General features: G+C 40.4%; 1 protein-coding gene across 3 annotated transcripts in view; it reads left to right on the top strand.

The window, feature by feature from the left end:
• LOC127635630 (neuroligin-2-like) overlaps positions 1-25,407 on the top strand; it is a 121,742-nt gene that overhangs the window by 40,595 nt on the left and 55,740 nt on the right. For all 3 annotated transcript variants that reach the window (XM_052115786.1, XM_052115787.1, XM_052115788.1), the window contains exon 2: positions 15,320-16,029. In XM_052115786.1, the coding sequence (XP_051971746.1) occupies positions 15,543-16,029 (487 nt within the window). In that variant the 5' untranslated portion in view covers positions 15,320-15,542. The remainder of the gene's footprint in view (positions 1-15,319; positions 16,030-25,407) is intronic.

The raw sequence follows: 25,407 nt of genomic DNA on the forward strand, positions 1-25,407 counted from the left end.
GCACTTAATAGCAAATATGGTAGCCTCCAGGTCATGTTCCTCTGTGTGTAAGCACCAGCCAAGCAACTGCCCTTGAAACGAATGGGAATGCTAATGGCTGCTCTCTTCAAGTATAGACCTCTTTGTTTAGAACCATAACATACATTCGAAATTTAAACAGTCCACACAACGTGCTAAAAAACAGTAATAAACAGTATTATTTAACTGCTATTTTATTTCACTACAAACAAGAGGCATAAAATGCACCATAGGGACTTCTGGGAACACTTTTGATTTATTTCTCATTTGAAACTCTGAAATATTTTTCAGATGAAGCTAACTGTCCAGATGAACTGATCTCTCAACCTGTTCTCGCAAACCTCTTTGTACCAAATAACCTTTGCAAATGCCCTTTTGTTAGTAATGCTTTTTTATTTTATGATAAATGTACTCAATGAGTTGTGTTGGCTGATCGATTTGTGCCATAATTGAACCTTTTATAACGAAGAATTCTACATGTAACTGAATAGCTCTTTCCATATTCACTTCATGTCACTAATTGTTACTTGACTGTACCCCAAAAACATGCCATTCCCCCCAGGGTATTGTTTGGTTTAGATGGTGCCAGATCCTCGACAGGAGATTGTAGATGATGTGCAGCAGCAGCTGATGGCTCAGGGCAAGCGGTCACACCTGGAGGTGATAGTAACAGCTTCAGACTAATGGAGATGGTTGGAGACGTTACAGAATCACGTAGCGAAATGATGATAAATTGTCAAGACTAAGACAGTGGTTGTTATTGAAGGCTGATTGTGGATGACAGAGGTCAGACCTAGTCTGCATTTAACAGTTGGCAAATGTACTATTCTCAAGAAAACAATTAATAAAATTATGGCCATTTAAATGGAATGGTGACTGAACTATAAAGACTAGAATAACTAGAATCTATATAAATGAGTGGTGTTTGCCTATTCAAAATTTGCTGACTGCTGACACAATGCATGTTTTAGGTGGTGGCTAAGGAGTTGCTATGTGGTTGCTCTGGTTTTCAGAGTGATTTTTAGTGTGCTGCTGTGCAGTTGCTTGGGTGTTCTAGGTGGTTGCTAGGGTGTTTGGGTTGTTGCTCACTGGCCCCCAAATCAAATGAGCTCACCCCTAAAGTCTCTTTGATATTCTGGTTTTAAGATATGGCTTGGGTTCCTCCTTCGATAAAAACTGATGCCAGTTTATTGTCTGCCAGGCAAAAGTCATAATGTTCAATCGCTTGGAAATGTAATAGCATACCTTTCCTCTACAAGCCATATGATTAGATCCACATGATTGATCTTTCATGTCCGTAGCATAATCCCAAATTGTAAATATGAGCAATAGTAATACTGATGGTTGCTTAACATGCACCACTATAAGAGCTTTATGATGTCATAAGAGAAGAATTGTTCTAGAGAGAGATGGATGAATCTCTCATTGCCTTGGATTAGTGACTTTGCACTTTGAACTGGTTCAGGGTCACTTTCATATTGATTGAGCAAATGCTAAAATTCTGCTTGCATTACAAATTCATCTGTATGTGCTCTTGCAGTTGTATTGAACTCACCTCAAGAGTTGCATTAATCTCCTGAATCTGCTGAACTGGACTGGATATGAGCCTAAAAACCTGCTGGTGTCCTGCTGAAAAGACCAGCATATGGTGCTTTCGGTTTCTGGTCTCCAGCATTAGGTGCTAGTGTACCTGTTAGGCTACTTATCTAGCTTAACCGGCAAGGCATCCCTGAAATTCTTAACCTATGAGAACTCGACTAGTCAAAGAGCACTTTGTTGGTTTCTTAAAACTAGGCTAATTGTTGGTGTGGTTTGGACACGATGTTCTTTATTTTTTCCCTCACCAAACTATTTTAAAACAACACCACATATAGTATAATGCAGGCTTAGCTGGCCTAGGGTGCTTTTGTTTGTTCGGGAAAAAAATTTCAGCTTGCTCCATTGCATAAATTAGGCTTAACAGTCACTCAATGAAAGAAGAGTGAGTGGTGTGTTATTTCAATGCAGATACGCGCATAAACGCACACTCCTCTCGATTAGTCCCCCTTTGCATGGCCTACTACCCGTGAGTGCTTTATTGGCAGGTCCAGTAGGTTTCCTCCAAATACTTACACACACAATTCTACATCTAACTAGCAAGGCATCCATCAACAAGAAGCACAAGAGTGGTGCACATTGTTTTACTTGCAGACTTACTGATGCCCTGAGGGCCTAACCTAGCTCACATTCAGCTAATCAACAAGGGCCTTGCGTGGGCTTCTCAATTTGACAAAATACACACATACTGTATACACTGAGAATTGTCTCTGAGTGATTTATGAACTGACCAGATTAATTTTATCAATAAAGCTCTCCCTCAGAGAAATAGTGTTTGTGTAACTGTGTGTTTGGGTTCACAGATTGCATACAGCCCCCATAGCATTAGGAAGCTCCCTCATGTCCTTACAGGAAATGAAATATGTGCATGTCTAAGCCAGTCGATCAAGAGTGCTTTTGTCTTTTGATGTTTGGCGAGCCTGGGGAACAACAAATTAAATATTAAAACTGAGCTTTTCACATTTAGATGATATTGAAGGATGGCTAAGTAGCCAATTACAGGCCTCTCATTTTGGAGAGTTTGTGTCTGATTATTCTTTGCAGTAATCTAAAAAATCTTCGCCTTCACTTTTTCCATCTCAGATGTGTTCACTCTAAGAATAGTGAGTAGGTAGTTGTGAAGACAAAAGTAAAAAAAATAACATTTGTAATGGAAATTGTTTAATTTTGGAGACTGTGCCTATTTTTCTAACAATTTCAATCAACTTTTTCAGTTAACTTAGGGTTAGTGATTCGAACAAACCCCAAAGTATTCCATTAGGAAGTACATTTTTCCCAAAATGTTTACATTCTGGACATAATAACTTATAATATCTGATAACTCAAATTGCATGCTTGTTGAGGAGAGGGGTGCTATTACTTTTCTAATCAATCGTACTTACGATTTTCACTTAGTGAATGAAGGTGAGAAATCCTATACACATTAAAAGAGGATCCCGAGTCTAATCTAGGGACCATCTTATCTAGGGGCTCTTTTGACTTATGCTAGTATGTAACCATGTAGTAATCATTGTTCAATGCCATAGCAACCATCCAGAACACCATAACAATTGCTTAGCACTATGCAGAACACTTTATCAACCACATGGCAAAGCCACTGACAACCACAACACCCTATAGTATCATGGATGGAGTATATACTGTAGTCTCTCTGCAGGATACTGCTGTCAAATCTTGACATGTCATGTCAATTGCCATTTTGCACAAATTGACTTTCCATTTATGATCTGAAAATTGCATTTTGTCTTGTCAGATATCCAGATCACATGACCAGGAGATATTTTTACTAGCTTACGCGGCATATATCATAACAACGACCTGATCCTGATGAGCTTGGAAACCTTCTACCTAGGGAGCTGAGAGAGCTTGCTGTCTTTTTCTTGCTGTCTTCATATGCTCTTGATTTATTACCACATGCTGGTGGTGATGTAACAGCACCTCAGCAGGTTGTACGCATGTTTATGTGTCTGTTTGAAAACTGCATATCTATAAAGTTCAATTGCAGCCCCACCAGCTGAGGCTGAATCTTTTGTACTTAATTGTGTCTCATACATATTGATGTGTTTGGCTATTTGTGCAATCTAACATACCCATCTTAACACAAGTAAATGTAGGAAATCTAAATGCAGCAAATGCCTCACACATTTAAAATAGAGATAAACAACTGTTCAAATGCAAGGGTTTTCAAAATATTTGATGCAGAGGAACCACAAATTGTACTGTTAGGTTCTATAGCCTATAGTACCTCTTAAACTACTAGGTACTAGGTACTGCAGTACTTAGTACTTTAAGTTGAGGACTGGTAGCTGGAAGGTTGTTTGTTTGATCCCCACAAGGAGGAACTCCTGGTTGCTCTGGAGGAATTTTGTAAAGAGGTGATGCAGATCCTAAATAATCTGTTATATAAAGAATAATTTCCTTGTGCACAATTAAATCCACTAAATTGTTTTGAAATTAAAGGTGCAGTATGTAAGATTCAGAAACCCTTGTTATTAATGACACCTGTGGCCATTAAGTGTACTGCAGCCAGCTACCTGTTGCTCATGCACACACTCCATAGAATGCGAGCGAGCATCCAAAACAATGACGTAACATACAAAGAGACTGAATGTGATACACTGGCATCATGCTGACAGATGAGGTAGCATAATTAAAATTACACAGTTATGATTGTTTTTCTACAAACTTTGAGACTAAACTAAAACTACTTATATGCTAACATAGCATACTGAAACACACATACAGCTACATTCTACCAAACTATAACAGACAGTTTACTGTTGCACTATTGTATGTTTTGTATGTCATATGTTGTACTACGATCAATAAACCAGCATATTTGCTTAAATTATCATGTATACCTGACTTTTAGTATAAAGAGCAGAACATTGAAATGTTAAAGTAACAAATCAAGGTAGCTTGCAATTCGTCAGCGTTAGCAGGCAAGATCAAGTTAGCTAAAATGACACAGATCAATCCTTATGGCACTATATTTCACATGCTTTGCATTTATGTAGGCTTACCTGTCCAATAAGAAGAACACCAATTCAGGGTTGGTTTTTATCTCCAAAACCAAACGAAGGTCCCACCAGGAATCAAATGCCCTGCCGATGTTCACTCTACATTCCACTTGACCACGATCACATTCCCGCTTAGCCAGATGGGATTCAGTAGATAAATATTATTGTTTTTTTGTTTTTTGGCTTGCTCCGAGTTTATGTAGGAGTCTGTGTAGTGCTGGGAGCTGGCTGTTTACTGGATTCCATTGCTAAGATAATGTTACCTAGTGTTGCAGACTATCTGTTGACGCTGTTGAATAGAGGAAGAGAAGCTATTACTGAGGCAAGCCTCTTGGGAGTGCGCATAAACGTCAAATCCTTTGGATTTTCCCGGCAAAACCGACCCGCTCCCTTCGCATGAAAATCAGACTACAAGCTTTAATAGGCAACCTAGGAAGTCCAGGAAAGGGTCATTTTTTAAGTTGCTGTGAACGTTCAAGCCGTTCACACATTGGCAAAAAAAACCTACTGAATATTACATGAAAATTGTTACATATTGCACCATTAAACAATATTCAGTGCAACTTAATAAAGAATACTGTATATGTGCTTGTAAGTGTATGTGCAGTTTGTATGGGTATTTGCAGGGGCTCACATACTGTATTTTCTGGAGGGATGATGTTTTTTTTGCATACAATCACATACATGTATTCCATTCCAACTCCTGAAGCACAACACTATTCCACCAATCTTTGCTACAAACTCTCATCCAGAGATGTACAGTAGTTATTGAGGAGGAGGATAGAATTTCAGTACACTGCTTGTAATTTTCGTCTCATTTTATAAGTTAGCAATATATGAAGAGAGCTTCCATGCCACATTTTTTTATATGTTAGAAAGGGAAACATGACAATTAAGCACTGGAGTGCCATGCTGAATTGCAAGAATTCTTTAGTCGGCTGACATGGTTGCTTTCTCTCAAAGAACTACTGATGGGGCTCTAAAATATCTTGCTGTTATTGGCTATAAGGCCAGAAAAACACTTTATGCAAGTATGCAGACCAAAGCTTCTTGGTCAGAGCATTGTCAACACATCATCCAGTGTTATACTAACATACTAACATTCTTGTGTTACTGTGGTGGTAACAAACATCTTGGTTACTGTTGTAGCCTCCATTCCCTGATGGAGGGAATGAGACGTTGTGTAGATATAGTGACACTATAGGTCGCCCTTGGGAGCCCCAAACACCCCTGATCTTTGAGAAAAGGCCAATGGGAATTGGCGAGTGGAATTTGCATGCCACTCCCCCGGACATATTGGTATAAAAGGAGCTGGCTCGCAACCACTCATTCAGGTTTTGCGTTGAGGAGCCAAGACAGGGTCCCGGACATTTTAGTGGGTAGTACAGCTTTGTGGCAAGAGGGACACAACGTCTCATTCCCTCCATCAGGGAACAGAGGTTACAACAGTAACCAAGATGTTCCCTATCTGTCACTCACTAGACGTTGTGTTCATTTAGTGATACTAAGGGTCCCTATTAGAAATGCCACAACTAGCTGAACTGTGTCACATGGACTGCCAATGCAGGTGCAAGTAAGCCGCTCTGTGCGTAATTGCAAGTGCACTTAGTCTGCACGTAGCCGCCCCCAATGCCCCAAGAACATTGCACATCTTCCCCTCCCGGAGGGGAAAGGCACTTTCCCCTCCGGGAAAGGAAGAACACCAACAAACTGCACTTCAAGGGACAGGCTCTATCGCGTCCTTCTGCAGAAGGGTCGCGATCTCTGCATTCAAGGCAGCCCTTTCGCCGAGTGAAGCTGAAACCGGGCGGGTGCCTGTTGAACCGAATCACATAGCCAAGTCGGATGGTCCTGGCCAGCCATCGCGATGGGTTGGCGAGCGCTAGCCACGCCTCCAAGCTCCGTGCGAGGGGCACTAAGGGAACAATCGTGTTGTACCTGATGGTGGGGCGGAGCAGGAGACGCCACGTCGAGGAGCCTTGTGTCCCAAGCTCGTGGCTGTGCTGAGGGGAACCTTGAAGCACATACCTTGCTCCGCATACCTACCATAGGACCGGTCAGCGATGGGAGGAGGGAGACCATCCTCGTGACTCATCACAACTGCCTTAGCATGGGTGTGAGTGTGCCGCAGCCTCTGCATCAATTGTGCAGAGAAGGAGAAAGCCGAGAATGCGGCGTATATCAAACAGCATACACACTTCGTTCTATGAGGCGAATGGATCGGCAGTGGAACTCAACACAGAGCATCGCTGGGCTCTGAAGAAAAAATCTGAATGAGTGGTTGCAAGCCAGCTCCTTTTATACCCATGTGTCCGGGGGATTGGCATGCAAATTCCACTCACCAATTCCCATTGTCCTTGTCTCAAATATCAGAGGTGTTTGGGGCTCCCAAGAGCGACCCCTAGTGTCACTACATTGACACAACGTCGTGTGAGTGACAGATAGGGAACCTCAGTATTCAAGAGGGTGATTAAGTTACCTTCAAAAAGTTTGTGCCATAAAATAAGTTGTGTTATTATTCAGGTAAGTTGAGAATGCAACGCACATTGAACAAAATTGAGGTTGCATAGATAGAATTGTACTTGCGTTTTGGGTTCAATTCTGCTCTTCGCATGAAAAAGTTGTGCAAGTGATGCCAATAACGAAATTAATGAAAAGTGACAGGAAGTCATTTCTTTTCAAGCAATTTGAAGTGACATGACACTGTTATTGCGACAAAGTGGAGCAGAGTTAAAATTTATGCAAATTAGAAATGATGTGATGCAGCAGCTATACCAAAAGGATTACAGACAGTGGAGCTTATGATCCACCTTGTGATAGAGTTGAAAATGGAAGTTGAATAGGAATGTGAATTTGGGGTTCTTGATTTCAAATGCTTTTATTTCTGCATTTAATCACATCTGTTAGGCCTTGCTTTAATTTGTCTTTATGTGTGTTGAGCTGCAATCCTGCATAACAAGTCTTAGATGTCTTTGATATTAAATATGACAATATAAGACTTGAATGTGTCTGCTGGATTTAAATTGTTTGTCTTACCATCAGAGGTATTATTGGGAACGTTTGTTTGTGAATTTAGAATTTTGGTTTATATGAGGGAGTCAGAAGGAATTTAACAATTCTGGTTCTGACTCCTATTCCACTTAACGAATCCAATTCATTAACAATACCAATATAATTTTTTGGGACTTTTCACACTTAAAATTGTTAACTCAGGGTTATTCCTAAATTTGGGTAATTACATCCTGGGTTATCTTGTTTATTGTTTTACACTGTTCATACTTTACCATGGGTTAATAATGAATCCTGGGTATTCATGTTTGCATAGATGTGTATGTAAAATAAATCAAGGAGGTGGAAAGCTGAGGTGCATTCAGATGTGCATGTTTACTTTATCACAGGTATATGAGAACTGATCAACATTTTTGGCACACTGCCATAAAGCGATGTTTCCTGGTGGTTCCATCTGTGCAATGGTGGTTATTTTCTTTGGGTCCGGCCTGACCCCTTCTGCTGCTAAGGATGTGACGATGTTGCGAACCTGGGTTGCTGCAACTATATTTTTGTCGGGGTTGAGGCAGACACCTGTTTCTTTTGACCTCTGGAGCATTGCACGAAGGTTTGCATCATGCTCCTCTCTTGTGGGTTTTTAGAGAAGGATGTCATCAACGATCGCCACCACGCTGTTGAGTCCTTCGCATGTTTCATAATTATTTATTTTTTACATCAAGCAGAACATGCAACTTGGGAAGTGCAATCCAGTGTGTCACAAATCAAGGCAGACTCTTGGTATGACTCTATGTCCTGACCTTGTATGGTACAGTCCCTGAACAGTCCCAGCATCATTGTGGGTCTTACTGTTGTTTGTTGGCAAAGGGGAAAAGTGTGGTCCATTGGGGTTATATGTGTTTCCAGTCTTAGTGATGTCTCTAGCATCATGCGGTTACTTGGTGTTCAACAAATGTCAGCGGTTGCAGCAAAACTCATGTCATCTGCAGTGTGAACATGATATGACCTGGGTTGTATGAGCTGGTGTGATCACAATGGCTGGTTTCCATTGTTCGTGTTCCTGTATGCGGACAGTTTCACCTGTGTGTAGCTGTAACAGAAGCCTTGCAGAGCAATCTGTAAAGCAGTTCAATTGAAAGGAGGAGGTGTGAACCGGCTTGACGACATAAATAATATTTTAATGATCAACTTAAACAAAAGACAAACACACACACATGACAGACATGTCCGTAAACAATCTCTCTCTCCCGCACCATCCTCTGCAGTCAGCCTTTATCCCTCACGGAGGCTTGATTAGCCTGATAAGGGACCAGGTGTGTAGAAGCATGACACGGCCCCGCCTTCCGCCCTGCCACATTCCTCCCTCGTTCTCTCAGGCAGGGGAACCCCCGGCATGACGTATACCCCCCCCCTCTTTTCCTGGGTAGGGGCGTGCCTTTCGCCCCGTCTGTCGGCAGGTCATCCCTGTCTACCTGGATGAGGGAGGGGACAAGTGGAGGGAAACAGAAATATGAAAAATGGGGGGGTACTTCCTGTAACAGTGTAGTACCCCCCCAAAAAACACTGTAAAATTTAAACGAGAGGGAAAAGGCCAACGCGGAGTGGCAGTGAGAGGGAGAGAGAGGAGAGAGAGATGAAAAATAAATAAATAATTACTCCCCAATCCTCCGATACGCCATAGCTTTTCCTTGGCCACTCCTCCACCCTCTAACGGACGACAGCCATGCCTCTCTGGGCAGATAGGCGGCAGTCCTCCAGCCCCTGGCAGACGGAACGCCCCACTGCGTTCTTGGGGAACAGAATGGGTCTCCCCCACCCCTGGCAGCGGTTCTCCCGCTCCAGGCGGTCGGCACCGAGCCCCTCCCCGCTCGCGGTCGGCGGTCTCAGATTCCACCGCGTTTCAGCTGCTGGTAGGGGACTCCTCCGCCCCTGGCAGCAGCCCTGACCGCTCCAGGCAGTCGGTTATGAGCCCCTTCTCCCCTCGCGGTCGGCGTGTCCCTCCTTCCCGGATTTCGGCACCAGTGTAATGCACCATCCTCCACAGTCTGACTTTTTCCCTCTAGGAGGCTTGATTAGCCTGATAAGGGACCGGGTGTGGAAAATCATGACCCGGCCCCGCCCTCCGCCCTGCCACACAATCATAGTAACTTTTTGATGCTTTTGCTGTTTCGTGCATTTGCATGCAGCTCTTTGTGGCTGACAACTTGTGGCTGCAGCTGCTGACTGGTGTCTGGGAGGACGGACTGAAGTTTGCGGCTCATCAACAGATGTGCAGGAGATTTGAAGTCGTCGGCTGGTGTGTTGTGATATTCGAGTAGACGGAGGTAAGGATCTTTGTTATTCAGCAATGCCGTTTCTCTGAGGGTGATATGGGCTTGTGGTCATGTGGATGAAGGTTCATGTCTCTGCAAAGATTTCAAACTCATGACAAATGTATTCGGGGCCATTATCTGATATGACCTGCTCAGTGATACCGTTTCTTACAAATGCTGTTTTCTGTTTGTGTATTACAGTAGATGATGTGGTTTTGTGTAGCATTTCGAGTTCAAAATATCTCCTTCAGTAGTCAACAGTGACGATGAATTTTTAGTTTTCCTCATGAACAAGTCATGTCATTTTTATTTGTATAGTGCTTTTCACAACACACGTAGTTTCAAAGCAGCTTTACAGAAAATCATGCATTAACAGAAAATTAAACTGTAATATCTATAAAGTATTAGAGTCATCATAGTGTAGTAGTTTTATTAAATATGATTGTAAATTGTGCATAAAAATAAATAATTAAATAATAAGGTCTTTTGCTATGACTTGCCAAGGATGATCAGGGATTTTGTGGGAGATCATCGGCTCTTTTGTGTTGGAGGGATGACTTTCCAGGCAAGCAGAACATTTACAGATTATCTCCTTACACATTCCTGGCCAGAATAGGATGTTGCGTGCTCTTTGTTTGCATTTTTCCACACCCATGTGTCCCAAGTGTATGCGTGTCCTGAGTGAAGTAGGAATGATAAACATGATGCCGTTCTTTTGTTATGTTTTGTTATATTTGCAGACATCTTGAAGCTTTGCATCACTCACAGATAAGTTTTGGTAGATCATGTGCACCTGCATATCCATGCCTTCACTCGGGTTGTTGTCATGATGAGCAAGGGGTTTCCTGGGGAGGGCTTTTGCAACTGGAATTTCTTTGCCAGGCTGATGGATAACATGTGTGTCATATCTTTGAAGCTGTAATATCATATGTTTTAGCCCAGGAGGGGCTGAGGCAAGTGACTTTTTCATTATCAACTCAGCAGCGATAGACAAATTGGTGGAAGCGTTTACACCCTAACAGGATTGCGTACAGTTCCTTTTCAATTTGAACATAACTCAGTGAGGGATCTGGATGCGTAACTGATAGGCTTCCCTTCCTGCTGGAGTACAGCACCGATAACGTACTTTGAAATGTCCTATGTATTATATCATATATATATATATATATATATATATATATATATATATATATATATATATATATATATCACTTCAGAAGATATTAATTAATCCACTGGAGTCAGATGGATTAATTTTATGATCGCTCTATCTGCTTTTTAGAGTTTAAGATTTTGGCACCCATTCACTTGCATTGTAAGGACCTACAGAGCTGTGAAAAAATCTTCAAAAAATTATAAAAATCGTAATTTGTATTTAGCAGAAGAAAGAAAGTAATACGTAAATGAGTAAATGTTGAGAATTAACATTTTTGAGTAAACTATCCCTTTTAGCACAGTGTGAAAAGCCCTTTTAAGTACTTTTGTGGTGCAACGCTGCTGTTGAATTGATGCAGGAAACACTGTCAGTAATTTTGTGCATTGTTCCGTCCACATCGGCAATGAATGCACACATTTAAGAACCATTAATTAAATCCTTTTTCAAAGAAACCCATTTGGTTCAATTACTTTTCCAAAAAAAATACTGGTTCTGAATAAGAACTTGTTCTTTATTACCAACACTAGAGTTGTGGCAATGAAGCACACTTTTTCACTGTCTCTTTCTTGGTGTATACTGTACATCAGTGTTGTAGCAACTCTCAGATTTTTCTTGTTTCTGTACCTTTTCCTCAGTCATGTTCTTCTGCAGTTGGTGATTTTCTTCTCCAGATGTGTTTGTGTCCAGGTCTGGTGCTGGTATGCTGATTAGCTGTGCTTTGTTACCATGGTGATGCAGTGTGCTTGAGGAACAGCAGATGCTAGATGAATCTGTCTTTGCTCTCGACTCTTGATTTCTTTGCAGATTCTTTCATCTCCTTTGAAGATGCTGACCAGGAGGACTGCATTTCCCAAAAGTATCGCAAGCTTATGCTGATTGTAGAGACCATTCTTGTATTCTACAATCTACTTACGCTAATGATACTTTTGGGAAACACCACCCAGGTGTTTTACTGAGATTATTTCTTTTTTGACTGTGCAAATGTACATTGCATATCCTCAGCTGTTCAGTTTGCCTGTGTGTTCTTTGTAGCTGTGCACACATTTACTTTAGCATACATTCACTCTCTATAAAGTCTCCAGGCTTTGATCAGCAGAACACAGTAATTTGTTCAGGGCTTGTGAGGTGGGGATGGCTTCATTCTTGATTTTGTCAATGTAGATCCTGAGCATTGCTGCTGGGACCACAATTGTCACTTTAAAGTAGTTCTACAGCCCTCATAGTGTCCAGACTACTCTCACAACACTCAAACTCCCACACACATTGGCATTCTGTTCTTGAGAAGTCTGCCTACATCTTTTCAAAGTTTTCATGGCTTGTGTCTGTTGGCAGTCAAACCTTTATTTTCTGTCCTTAAAACTCCATCTGACAATCTCTTTGAAAAACTTGAAGTTATCATGTTCTTACCCTTGTACAACATGTGCCTGCAGAATTCCAAATATTTTTGGCAGAATTTAAACACCCATCCATCCTTCATAAAGTTCTTTACACTTAACACCTATTGCGTGTTCATTTATTAAACCAAATTTTGGCTAATATCTGAGAATGTTTTCAGCTTCCAATAAGAGTGTAGCATTTTCTGCTCTGATTAAAGCAATAAGCCACTGTGTGTTACAGTGATTTTACAGGTAAGGGGGTTATAGGTACTTCACTTTGTGTTGTGCCATAGTTTTGTGTGATAATGTGATGTTTAGTGTATTATATTTGCAAAAGTTGCCAAAAAGAAAAGTGTGGCTCCATAGTGCCAATACATTACAGAGTAGCAATGAATGTCTTTTGACAGTGCCTGAACCATCAAAGTTTAAGTAGTGGGTAAATTACTATGGCCTGAGGTTAGTTACATTAGATTTTCCACTATCAGGAGATTGCGAGCCAGGGCCATAAACTGGTCAGCCAGGCCCAATAGCCTCGGACCTTGAGCCACGAGACCAAAATCGCTCTGGATTCCCACCATCGGGCCAAAAGCCCTGCAGCATTGTTTTAAATCCCACCCTTAATATGCCTTCCCAGTGCAAATGTCACACACCCCGCCCATGTCACAAGCCAAACAAAATATGCATGTTATCTAGTTATCTAGAATATCAAGTTTATATTTTATGTAAATGTTAGTTAGCTAGCAAGATAAGAAACCATTGACAACTCATCAACTTTAGCTGCCATGGTGTCCCAAGTGGTCTCCCCAATGACAGCGGGACGATGTCCTAGCACACGTCTATGATCTCGAACCACGGAAAGTTCTTCCTTTGGGCACCGCATTGTCCATTGTGCATCTTAGCGGATTTGAATTGTGTTCGCAATTTTTTCCGCTGAGTTGCAGGTTTGGCACCCTGAGATTTACAAAGTTAGCGATAAACATTCACTTTTATTAAATTATATCTATCAATCAGTCAAAGTTCCTACATTACAAGATAAAGCTTGTTTAACAAACGTTTGCAAAGACAGTTGTACAAAACATGGTAAATTAAACTCTCATTAAATGATCATGCACATGTAGCACAGATGTTAGCGTAACAGCATTGGTTATCAGTCGGATTGCTAAGAGACGTCTCTGGTGACAGTCAAACACTTGTTATGCTAACAGAAGCATTGCAGTTTTGTTTTTTCAATGTCATTTGCAAAGCATCTGGCAATGGAATTCCCCTCAATCCCCAGGTGGACTTCTTTAGCCCAAGGGTAATTGGCGGGCCAAAGGCCATTGTCCCGAAGAAGCCCAGAGAATGCACGATTAAGCCCCAGAAGTGACAGTAAGAACACAACTTGCCCTGGCACACACGGAAACGTGGCTATTGATATCATTAACTACAAGTTATGACCGTCAACAACTGCAAAAACTTTTTACTCCAACTAAAGCTTATGCTTTTGTTCACTGGAATGCTCGTTTAATAGTTTTTACATTGCTTTTATGGAGACCAGCGGCAATTAGAATCATCATGGCAGCACCTAGTGGTTGACCAAGAAAAATGTGGTTAGATTGTGCTCTTATGGGTTTGGAATTATAGTTATTTTAAAATGCTTTTGAAGACGACTCGTCCAATCAGAATTTAGAGTCAGAACTATAAATTTTTGTAATACATTTTATCATATTTTAATTCATGCCACAGAATTCTGCATATGTCTCTCACACACACACAAACAAGTGTGCAGGTTCTGCATGGACCTACTCACAATCTCTTTCATTGTGAAGTAATTTGCCTGCATTTCACTGCAGTTGCATACTGCTCGGAGTGTCTATCATTAGACTGTGATTTTACATACAATTCATTACAATGACTCTAGCACGCATTCATATTTAAGCACATATACATGCTGTTCACTGTAGATTTGCATTTATTTGTTATTCTGTCAGTAGCTCCCGGGACCAATCCTGTAAGAGTTCATCATTCCTGAATCACTGATTCCTCTTTCGGCCTGAATGTGGAATTAAATAATGAAATTATACATCTGCCTGCCTCTGTACAGCCATTCCCCATTCATAACATCTCTTTGCGTCAAAATGGCGGTAAACACTAGTCCTTGACTTCAATGTTTTCTCGTAGATCATTATGTCATGTGGTTAAATCCCGCCTGTAGCTGTGTGTCTTTAGCTCAGTGAAGAGGGGATGGGGGGTGACTGTGTCATAGTCTACTGTCAGCAGCAGACAGTTATTACGCCCAGATGCCCGCATCTACTCTAGCGAGATTAAAACTAGCACAGCTAGTCAAGTGGAACAGAGGAGAGGCAGGAACCAAGAATCTAGAGAAACAGCATGTCGGGGGGAACTTAAAATGAACACAATTGGGGCTGTCATCTCCTCTGAGGGAGTCAATGAAGCAGCACACTCAGTGTTTCACACCTCCCGGTGCTCAAGCGTGAACACTTGTTGCTGTGACACACCTCTCTACGATGTAACCGGGTGCTGGAGAGAACAACCCATGGTCCAGATATGCATCTGTAATTATGTGCCTTAGAGAATACCTCAAGACCTCAGGGATAGAGGAAGTACATATTTTCACCAAAGATATTAAACAAACATTAAGAGAATGAAAAAATGCTATTTAATTAGATTCATGTTTCACATGTTTGTGAGTGAAATTATTTTTAAACCTGAGGCAATACTGTAATTACCTTGTATTGTGTTTAGTAGAGTTGCTGTGCATGTTTTACTGTCAGCAGTTAATGATATCTGTCTCTCTATCTCTCTCTCTCTCTCTCTCTCTCTCTCTCTCTGCAGGGAACTTATGTACAGATCGCAATAGAATGCATGTTGCCAAAACATCAGTATGAAGGCCCACAACGATAAGTGAGGAACAACACGTCATTTCTTCTGCAAATCCCTCACATTTCCTCACTATACCCCAACTCCGGCACATCTGGGCGGCCTAGACACTCTTTTACCCCTCATCTATTTCTTTTCTGTCACCCATCGCTGGGGCAGCACTCACCCCAGCCGAAGCATGTCATCAGTGGGCCTGGCACGATCACGGCGGGAATCGCCCTGCTCCTGCCCGCGCCGCATATCTGACACTTGTCTGGTGTCGCTGCTAGGCTTGGCGCTGCGCCTGGCGCTCTCGTCATGCCAACGGGCAGACCTCAACGCAGTCAAACACCCTATGGTCACTACAGGCTATGGGAAGCTCCGGGGCGTTCGCAAGGAGTTAAACAACGAGATTCTGGGTCCAGTTGAGCAGTACTTGGGCGTTCCCTATGCCACCCCTCCAGTGGGCGAGAGACGATTCCAGCCCCCGGAGGCACCAGGCTCCTGGCAGGAGATCCGTAATGCAACACAGTTTGCACCGGTTTGCCCCCAAAATATCCACGGTGTGCTGCCAGAGATCATGCTTCCTGTATGGTTCACCGACAATCTGGATGCAGCCGCAGCATATGTACAGAACCAGAGTGAAGACTGTCTTTACCTCAACATCTACGTTCCCACAGAAGATGGTAAGTTTTACACACAAATAGAAACATACATTCAATTTTGGTGCCGTTATGTTTATTCATATTCATTCTCACTCACCCTGGAGAACCCTGGAGAAATAACCAGCTTAGACCAACATGGATAAACATGGTTTGTAGCTGGTTGACAAAGAAGGTCTGGCTGGTGACCAGCAATGCTTTTCCTTCTTTTTTTTTTCTCTACACAATGAGCTAATCTGTTGCTCCAGATCACATGCAGGGTTGACTTATATTGTATGCATTTAGTGCATACAAAACAGTTTTTTTCATGAGCTAAAACAGTAAGAACTCCTGTGAATGTACGAGATATTTAACATACTCTAGTCTGTGATTGTTATGAAAACGGCATGGGTAACAATATTAGCATGTGCTAAAGTCTCTGATAAATGGGCCTCACTGCGGTTTGTAAATGGGATGTGCAGAGACCGCTGGGTAATGTCTTACTGTGCCAGCTCTCAGAATGGGTTGTCATAGTCGGGGGAATGTGGCAGGCCATGTGTGTGAGTATATTTCTACCAGAGATGAAAGCTCTTTTATGATGAAACCATACAGTATACACAGGAGGTCTAATACTAACAGCACTTTTGCTTTATAGCTTCTCTGTGTACGCTGAGTCTTTTAATATGTCTGTTTGTCCCTTATAGCAAAATCATAAATGTATTTACATTTATGCATTTGGCAGACGCTTTTATCCAAAGCAACTTACAGTGCACTTATTACAGGAACAATCCCCTCCAGAGCAAACTGGAGTTAAGTGCCTTGCTCAAGGACACAATGGTGATGGCTGTGGGGATTGAACCAGCAACCTTCTGATTAACAGTTATGTGCTTTAGACCACTACGCCACCACCACTTCATATATCTTCCATAATTTGTAGATACATATTCAGCAAATGCTATACAGTGGATTTGGATGATTCAATTCATGTGTACCTCCTCCTTAGTGGGATGTGTATCTTTTTTTACTTATTGAGCAACAGCTAAAAAAAGTCACTTTTGAAGTACATTTAAATTAAAATCCACTCTGCACATATTAAACTTAAAAAACATCCAAAGGTCCATCTGCACATAGGTCGCAAAGAATCATACAATATTCTTTGAACACAAATAATTTTTTCCCCCATTAAGAATTAATGAGCAAATCTGGGACATCCAGAAAAAGGGAAAATATTTTTTTGTAATTAAGAAGATGAATTGTATATACACACAAACAGAATCTGAATGTGTTTTGTTTGTGTGTAATATTATACATGCAGTGAAATGTCTTCTTTTTTAACTTTCCCTCCTAGCAATAACTAAACTAAAAAGTAGTTTAATAATTAAAGTAACTAAAAGTAGCAACACTACTAACTTAATAATAAAAATCTTTGTATATATATATATATATATATATATATATATATATATATATATATATATACAGTACAGTATCAGAGTATCTTAGTATCCGAATGAAATGCCATATCAGAACCACTTTAAACTTTGCTGTTGTCATGACAACCAGTGCATGTCTTGTTTTCTGTTGGCTAGATTTGAGAATCAACACTTGAGGTGTTTACTCCCTGACTTTGCAATGGATAATAAACATAACAATACTTAATACACACAAATATTAAATAGCAATTAATATTAAGTAGTCCATTTAAGTTAGATTGGGCTTTTTTTTAAATACTTGTCAGTGCTAAAATAAATAGTCAATTTATAACATTTACTAGTAAATTTATAAATTCTCATTTTTTTCTCTGATTTATTTTTCACTTAATGCAATGCATTTTGTGATTGTCACCACTAAAGGATACATGCTGTCTTAGAATTTCGTATTAGGAGCGTTCCTATGCTGTCTTAAAATACTGCCTCTGCAACTCACACTGTTTTTGCCCATTGTTTTCCATGACTGTGATTCCTGTGTAAATACATTTATGGTATAATGACCACTTCAGGTGCAAATACTTGGCCAGTGCCAACTTTGTAATGTAAAGATAGGACACAAAATTCACATACAAACCCTATTTGCTCACCACAATCCAGAGAAACATTGTCTCCATGGCACTGAGTAATATGTCTGACAGTGTTATGGACTAGGTTTGGGCGATAACGCGATATCAATATTTATCGCGATAAAAAAACTCCATGATATCGACGATAAGCTTTTGAGTAATTTAGCCTGTGTTCTACATCTAGACATGCATGTTGCTAAAAACGCTAGGAGTTTGGCTTTCTAATCACAAGTTTCCACTGGTGTATAGTGAGCGAATGTGAGCGAGCGCTTTTAATTCCTTCCTATGGAAGCAGAGCGTCAAGCTCGCAAGGTGGATTGCAAAATTGACTGCAGCGCAGGGCAAGCGGTTCTCTAGAGTTGGGAGTGGCTTTGTGCAGATTTCTTCCACGTCAGTGGAAACGCAGCCTCAGTCTGTACGGCCCCGCTTCACAGGTCACCACGTTCCGGACCCCAGATTGATTCCATCTTGACTGCAAGACATCAAGACGATGGTTATGCCCTCTCATCGTCTCTAGTGAGCAACAGTGCCGGTTACATCATATCTGATCTTTCTGCACTGTATTTTTGAATATTTTTCTCTAGCACCAAAACACGCTTCACTGATGCCCGGACCGCACCCGCTTCCTCATTTCCCCACATGTGAGTAAACATGAGGTGTGTGTTTCCAGAGTGCCTTTAAACCATAAAGTTTTTTCTTTCTAAATGTATTTTTATTAATCACTTGATTAGACACTTGAATGAAAATAGAAATTCAGACTTTTACATTTTCAAAAGTTTCTCTCTGGAGATACCCCTGAACCCCGATATAGTATCTTTCCTCAGTCACAAGGGCTTATATGCCCCCATACTTTGATATCTGTATGTAAATAAATATGAAAATAAATTTTATGTAAATATATATATATATATATATATATATATATATATATATATATATATATATATATATACATTCAATATGTCATTATGATTCAAAATGAACAGATCATCTTATAACATTCATATCCAACTGTACTCAATTGCTAAACTCTATAAAATATTGTAATATTTTCATAGAAGATCCCTCAGACATCACTGCATTGACTGTGTCTGAGCCCCCAACGCAGTTTTGTAAAGACTGTTTGGACTGTTTAGGATTTTGTTTTCTCTTCTTTATTTGGAAATGTAAAAAAATTTGCTTTGTGCAAATGTGATTGAATATCGTGATAAATATCGATATCGAATGATATGAAAAAGAATATTGTGATAATATTTTTGCCATATCACCCAGCCCTATTACGTGTACACGTTCTCATTGCATCCAGTGTTTATGTATGACTAGCCCTGCTGCGTTGCTGGTGAGCCTTGTCAGAGAATCATCCACAAGCACACCAACTGATGGGGATTCCTAAACAGTGACTGTGCTGTGACTCATTCACAGGTTTGTGAGGGATTTAATGGATCTGGAATTGGCTCCTTCAGTTTAGCATTTGGTGAATATTTAGTGTGGGACTTTAGGACATGTTAGTGGAGAAGATGCGAGTTTAGTTTACAGCCAAAGGATTAGAACAGACTGTAATTATCTTATCTCTCTAGCTCTCTATCTCTCTCTCAGTCTGCTTCTCACTTACACAAGTTATTGAAGCTAATCAGAGAGGCTTCAACTGACAAGCATCAATTGCACCACTAATTACTTCCTATATTAGAACATAAAGGTGCTCCGTCTGTCTATAAGTTTGAAATTGGACTAACTGAACAAATCAGCCACTGTGAGTTTAGTCATTCCAAAAGATTGATAGCTGATTGTAAATGTGAACGCTATGTTCAGAGTTTAACGAAAGACATTTGTTAAGGAGTCATACTCGCCATGTAGAACACACAGACATGTTTGTTTAGAATATATTTTGAATTCTTATTGCAGTGCTTGAAAGGCAGCATGGTATTGATGTTCCTCAAACATAACATTTTAGTTTTTTTACTTTTTATACTTTATATATACTGTATACATTAAAGAAATATCACACTAGCAAGAGTGCTGTATGGCCCTAAATCAGCACGGCTGTGGTTCGGGTGCAGACGCGAGGCCACAGGCCGAGTGCCACAGGTAATCACAGCTGTGTTGATTTAGGTCCATACAGCACAACTGCGACTGTGACATTGCTTTAATACAACAGTTCAAAGAGCAAGTAAATAAAAACATGAAGAAAAACTACGGACTGTCCGAAACGCCTTTTTGCAAGGAACTACTTTCCTAAGCCACGGATCAACATCTACTGTTGCTACTTCAAAAGATGCGTACAAGCCTCCATTACTAATTTGAAAATGTCGATTTAGAACCAGTAATGAAGGTTTGGGTGGTTTCTTACAAGCCATTGCAGAAACGATGTGTGTGTGTTTGAAAGGAGAGAGAGAGAGAGAGAGAGAGATTGAGCTTGTGTGACTACCTGCACCTGTTGGCCCAATCCAGGCCCAAGCAGTAGTGTAGTGTTAGTCAGCTTGGTGAAGATTATGGGAATTCTAGTCAAATACATCCTATTTTCTCTGTGTAAAAACAGCTGTCTGAGCAGGGTTCCTCCCTGAGTATTTCACAGTAGCCCGTGCGCAAGAGTAATTCATTATAGAAACCATTCTCTCCTCCACCTTGAATATTACTATCTCCTCACAATGTGGAATCTTCGGTAAAAGGTAAGCGCCTTGAGTATGTTTTTGATTACTCTGTATGTTGTGTCTCTAGCTGTGATATGTCTTAAAGCTGTTAGTTTAACTGAATTTCCCAGCTGTAGAAGTGTTATAGTAGTCTGATCGTTCATGAAATGAGAGACATTGCTGATGGATTAAGAGAAACCGCTCGCTGACTGACGTGTGCTGACTCAATGCACGTCAAACTAAACTGGCTTATAACACAAAAAAATTGTCTTTTGTTGCCATCTCTTGGATAAAACCTTTAATGTCACAGGGAAAAATGAAGAGACACACATACCTTAGCTCTTTTACACAACGTAGTTGCTCTTACACAATAGTTTAGAATGGTACAAAAACAAGAGAAGAGATACAAACAGTGAAGCATCCACATGCTGATGTTCTGAGACATGTCTCGTCCAATCAGATTTAACAACTGTTGTGTATTGACCTTATGCCAGAGAAACTAGTGCATGAACATTTTGTCTCAGAACTTGTGTTCTAGCGGTTCTATATACTGTAGTACATCTATGGTGTTGATGTCAAAGGGTAATTAGCTAGCGAAATGGTTTTACAGGTTAAAGAGTATGTATGACCACTCCAAAATTATCAGTTTCTCTGGATTTACTATTTATAGGTATGTGTTCGAGTAAAATGAAAATGTTTGTTTTATTTAAGTATTGACAACCTTTCTCTTATTTATAGAAAATGACAATTGGTCAAAATAAAAAATGCAGTGTTTTCAGACCTCGAGTAATGCAAAGAAAACAATTTCATAATCCTTTTTAAACAACACAATACTAATATTTTAACTTAGGAAGTGTTCAGAAATAAATATTTGGTGGAATAACCCTGATTTTCAGTCACAGCTTTCATGCAACTTGGCATGCTCTCTGCCAGTCTTTCAAATTGCTTTTGGGTGACTTTATGCCGCACCATTCACAGTCACATTGACAGCAATCCCATTGCCGTTATGTTTAGAAATGAAATTACTATTGGTCTTCTTTTATGCATTTATTTGCATACTAAATTGCTATTGGTCTGTTTTTTTCTTCTTACCACTGTTTAACCAGACGTCATTATGTGTTGATTCTTGTGCAAAGCCAAAAAATTATGCAGCATTTCATTCAAGACAAAAAATTATGCAGCATTTCATTCATGCAAAGTACCTCACGCTCTTCTCTTCATTTAAGGCTGTGCTCCAAATAAAAATCCCTTTAATAAAATCAATAAGGTGCACTGCTAAACAAAAGGAGGGTAGCTGTTCAATAGTAATTTGAAGCTTAGCAACGTTATATAAATGTAGATTTGGTTACTAGTGCTGTGAACATAAATAAATAAATAAATAACCAGTCAGTCGACACTGCAAAAGAACTATGGTGTCGACTACTTTTGATGCAAGAACAAACCTCAAACAAATGCTGCTATTTTTGCCATGCCAGCAGCCCTTGATCGGGTCAAATTGGATCAGGATTCTTCCACGGGGTGAATGAGTGATAAAGAACAAGAAATGGAGAGACATTAAGGGAGAAAGTGAGACTGTGTGTGTGTGTGTGTGTGTGTGTGTGTGTGTGTGTGTGCAAACACTCCTATGTCTATTTCCTTCTCATGCCCTTCTTAATTGGCACAAATATGTAAGGTCAGCCCTTTTCCATGAATACAAAGGCAAAGGTTTCTGATGCGGGCCACTGTGAGTCTGATGATAAGGCTGAGTGTGATAGAGCTGTTGAATTATGGCCCACACTGATCAATATTAAATCAATGAAGCATCTGATTGATGACCTGGCCATGACACATGCACACATACAGTACACACACACACACTGATCATGTTCTTCACTGACCATTTTTACCCTACAGGTATCATTAATATCGCTATAATACAGAGTCTTTTAAGAAACATGAGCTGAGCATGCAAAATATCTCCACAAAAAATCATAAATTCAAATAAACTGTGCTCTTGAATTAATATCTCCTAAATTAATCTATGCATTAATACATAAATGAATACAATTAAACTGGCCAATTCACATAGCAATCACATAATCTATAGGCATATAGATTTCTGATTATAATAATGTCAAGAAATTGTTTGTATATACAATTAGTCTAATTAATCAGGTTTTCATTTGAATCTAAAAAACGTGAAAGATAAATAATAACAAATGAGACCTATTTTGTATCTCAATTGTTTCTCAGTGACAGCAATAAGATACATTTGAGCCTAAAATTGTGTTACCTACATTTCATAAACAAAAAGACCCTATAGTCTAAAACATATCTCAAAAAAGGCTCAGATTTTCCTACTACACCAAGTCATCCAAAGTCATAGATTTCAACATGACCTCAAACATTTCTTATTAAATATTACCAAGACGAAATAATCTAGACCATGCTATCCACATTCATTTTATAGCTTTATACTCATACAGTGTGTCAACATCTGTCTCATTTGTTTTTATCTGTATTTCTATTTCTAGAAATTTTAAGGAGAAATATCTAAGACAGAGTTTAAATTTACATAAGACATTTCTGAGAACACGAAGTCTACTGAGTTATAAAAGAGTAACCTACATTTCCATTCATTCTTCTTATGTTGTATTCTGGAAGTTTCCATTAAATGCGATTTGAGATTTTTATTTTATATGATTTGTTATGATAGCTGTGGATCTTCCAGCATCACCCCTCTGATGAACTGTGAACTCATTGCATGCTGTTCACCAACAAACAAAGCTTCACAACAGAGCAGCTGTTCAGAAGAGCCGAACATACACTGCCAAATACTTCTTAATCCAGAACGCTGCATTCACAAATCGAAATGAGAGAGGCGTGATTTACTGTCATTAACGTTCATTTTTTGCACAACATGGAGCCTCACTGAATTTTGTGTTTATGTATTCAAAAGGGGTGACGGGATCGAATGTGTTTGTATTTTTCTAGTCAGTGGAATGTTTTGAACCTGAGCCCAGGGCAGATCAGATATCAGTTATATTGATGTGTTTTGCCGCAACCATGTTGTGTGAGGTGGTTTTAGAGCTGTGACACCGTCCACCTCCCCACAGAGCACGACAGCTGGACAACCACATCTACAACATCTGCAATGCAACATACATTCACACACTCACACATCCACACAAACAAACAACCCAATAAGAGCCACATATTCACTTAAAGCCACATTATCTTAATAATATCATGTAGGCTGACACTTACACATACACATAGTCATTCCTTACTCAGCCAAGGGTTGTAACCAGCAGTATGGATCATGCAAACCCCTGCAGTCAAATCTAACATTATGCTGTCTCCTTATTTCTCTCTCTCTCTCTAGCGCCCATATTTTGCATCCCCCATAATTGGAGAGCAGTTAAGCTGCTTAACACTTATTTGTCTTGCTGTTTTGGGTTTTACCCATTCAAATTGAAATAAAACAATTTGATTTTAAAAATTTTGGAAGAAAATATGAATGGTGCTTGTGTAACGGGAGCCAGCAGGTACATTATATCTATGCGGTATGTGTACTGTAGCCTTTAACCTCCTCATTAGCATGCCCGCCTCCCGTGCTGGAGACGCCGGTTTGAATCCCACCTGGAGCGGGTCAAGCAGGACCGGTTACACTGGTGCCGTGACCCGAATGGGAGTGATGTTTATGGGGGTGGGTGTAACGGGAGCAAGCTGGTACTTGATAGCTGTGCAATATGTGTAAACCTCACTCTCCTGGCCTCAAGAGGCACACTAGGGACTGACGCTATGGGCTATAGCCTTTAGCCTCCTCGTTAGCGTGCCTGCCATGCCAGAACGCTGGTTTGAATCCCGCCTGGAGCAGGTCGAGCAGGACCAGTTACAGTGGTGCCGTGACCCGAATGGGAGTGATATTTATTGGGGGTGGGTGTAACGGGAGCAAGCTGGTACTTGATAGCTGTGCGATATGTGTAAACCTCACTCCTCTGGCCTCAAGAGCCACACTAGTGATTGACGCTAGAGGCTTATCCTTTAGCCTCCTCGCTAGTGTGCCCATCTCCCATGCCAGATCGAATCCCGGTTTGAATCCCACTTGGAGCGGGTTGAGCAGGGCCAATTATACTTGCTCGTCCTAAATTCGCCAGGGCATTGTTATGCAGTCGATAAGGTGTTCTAGGTATTAAAAAATACATAAAGTGGTTTCTAAGACCCCGTTTACAGTTGGTATTAAGATGCGTCAGGTGAGACAAATCACACCTAGCCACTTAAATGCATCTCCTGTGACCACTTTCGAGAGGAGGGACTCTGTTTCATGACAACACACATCAATCATTATATCAATGTGTTACTGCATGATAATAAACTGCAACAAAATAAGAAAAGACAATGAAAGCACAAAAAAAATTGCATGCTATTTCTCTTAGATACAGCTGAAATTTTATCTAAGTTCAAAATCAACATTTCAAGCAAAATTAGTGGGTCACCTGTATTAACAACATGTTTGAACTCTTGTTTTAGCACAGTGGTTGATTGACAAGTGAGGGATATTGCTTTGCTGCTGCGGGGACACATTCAGGACGAATTAGCTTTTACACATCAAATGAGATGCGGTTACATGCGTTTTTGACCACATTCATATGTGTTTTTTGTGATTCGATCACAAAAAGTTTAAGACACCATTTACCTGTATTTAACACTGACACTAAATACAGATAGAGGCTTCACACTATTCTCCGCGGCATCCAC

Source organism: Xyrauchen texanus, chromosome 43 (assembly GCF_025860055.1).
Source record: "Xyrauchen texanus isolate HMW12.3.18 chromosome 43, RBS_HiC_50CHRs, whole genome shotgun sequence".
NCBI classification, from domain to species: domain Eukaryota; kingdom Metazoa; phylum Chordata; class Actinopteri; order Cypriniformes; family Catostomidae; genus Xyrauchen; species Xyrauchen texanus.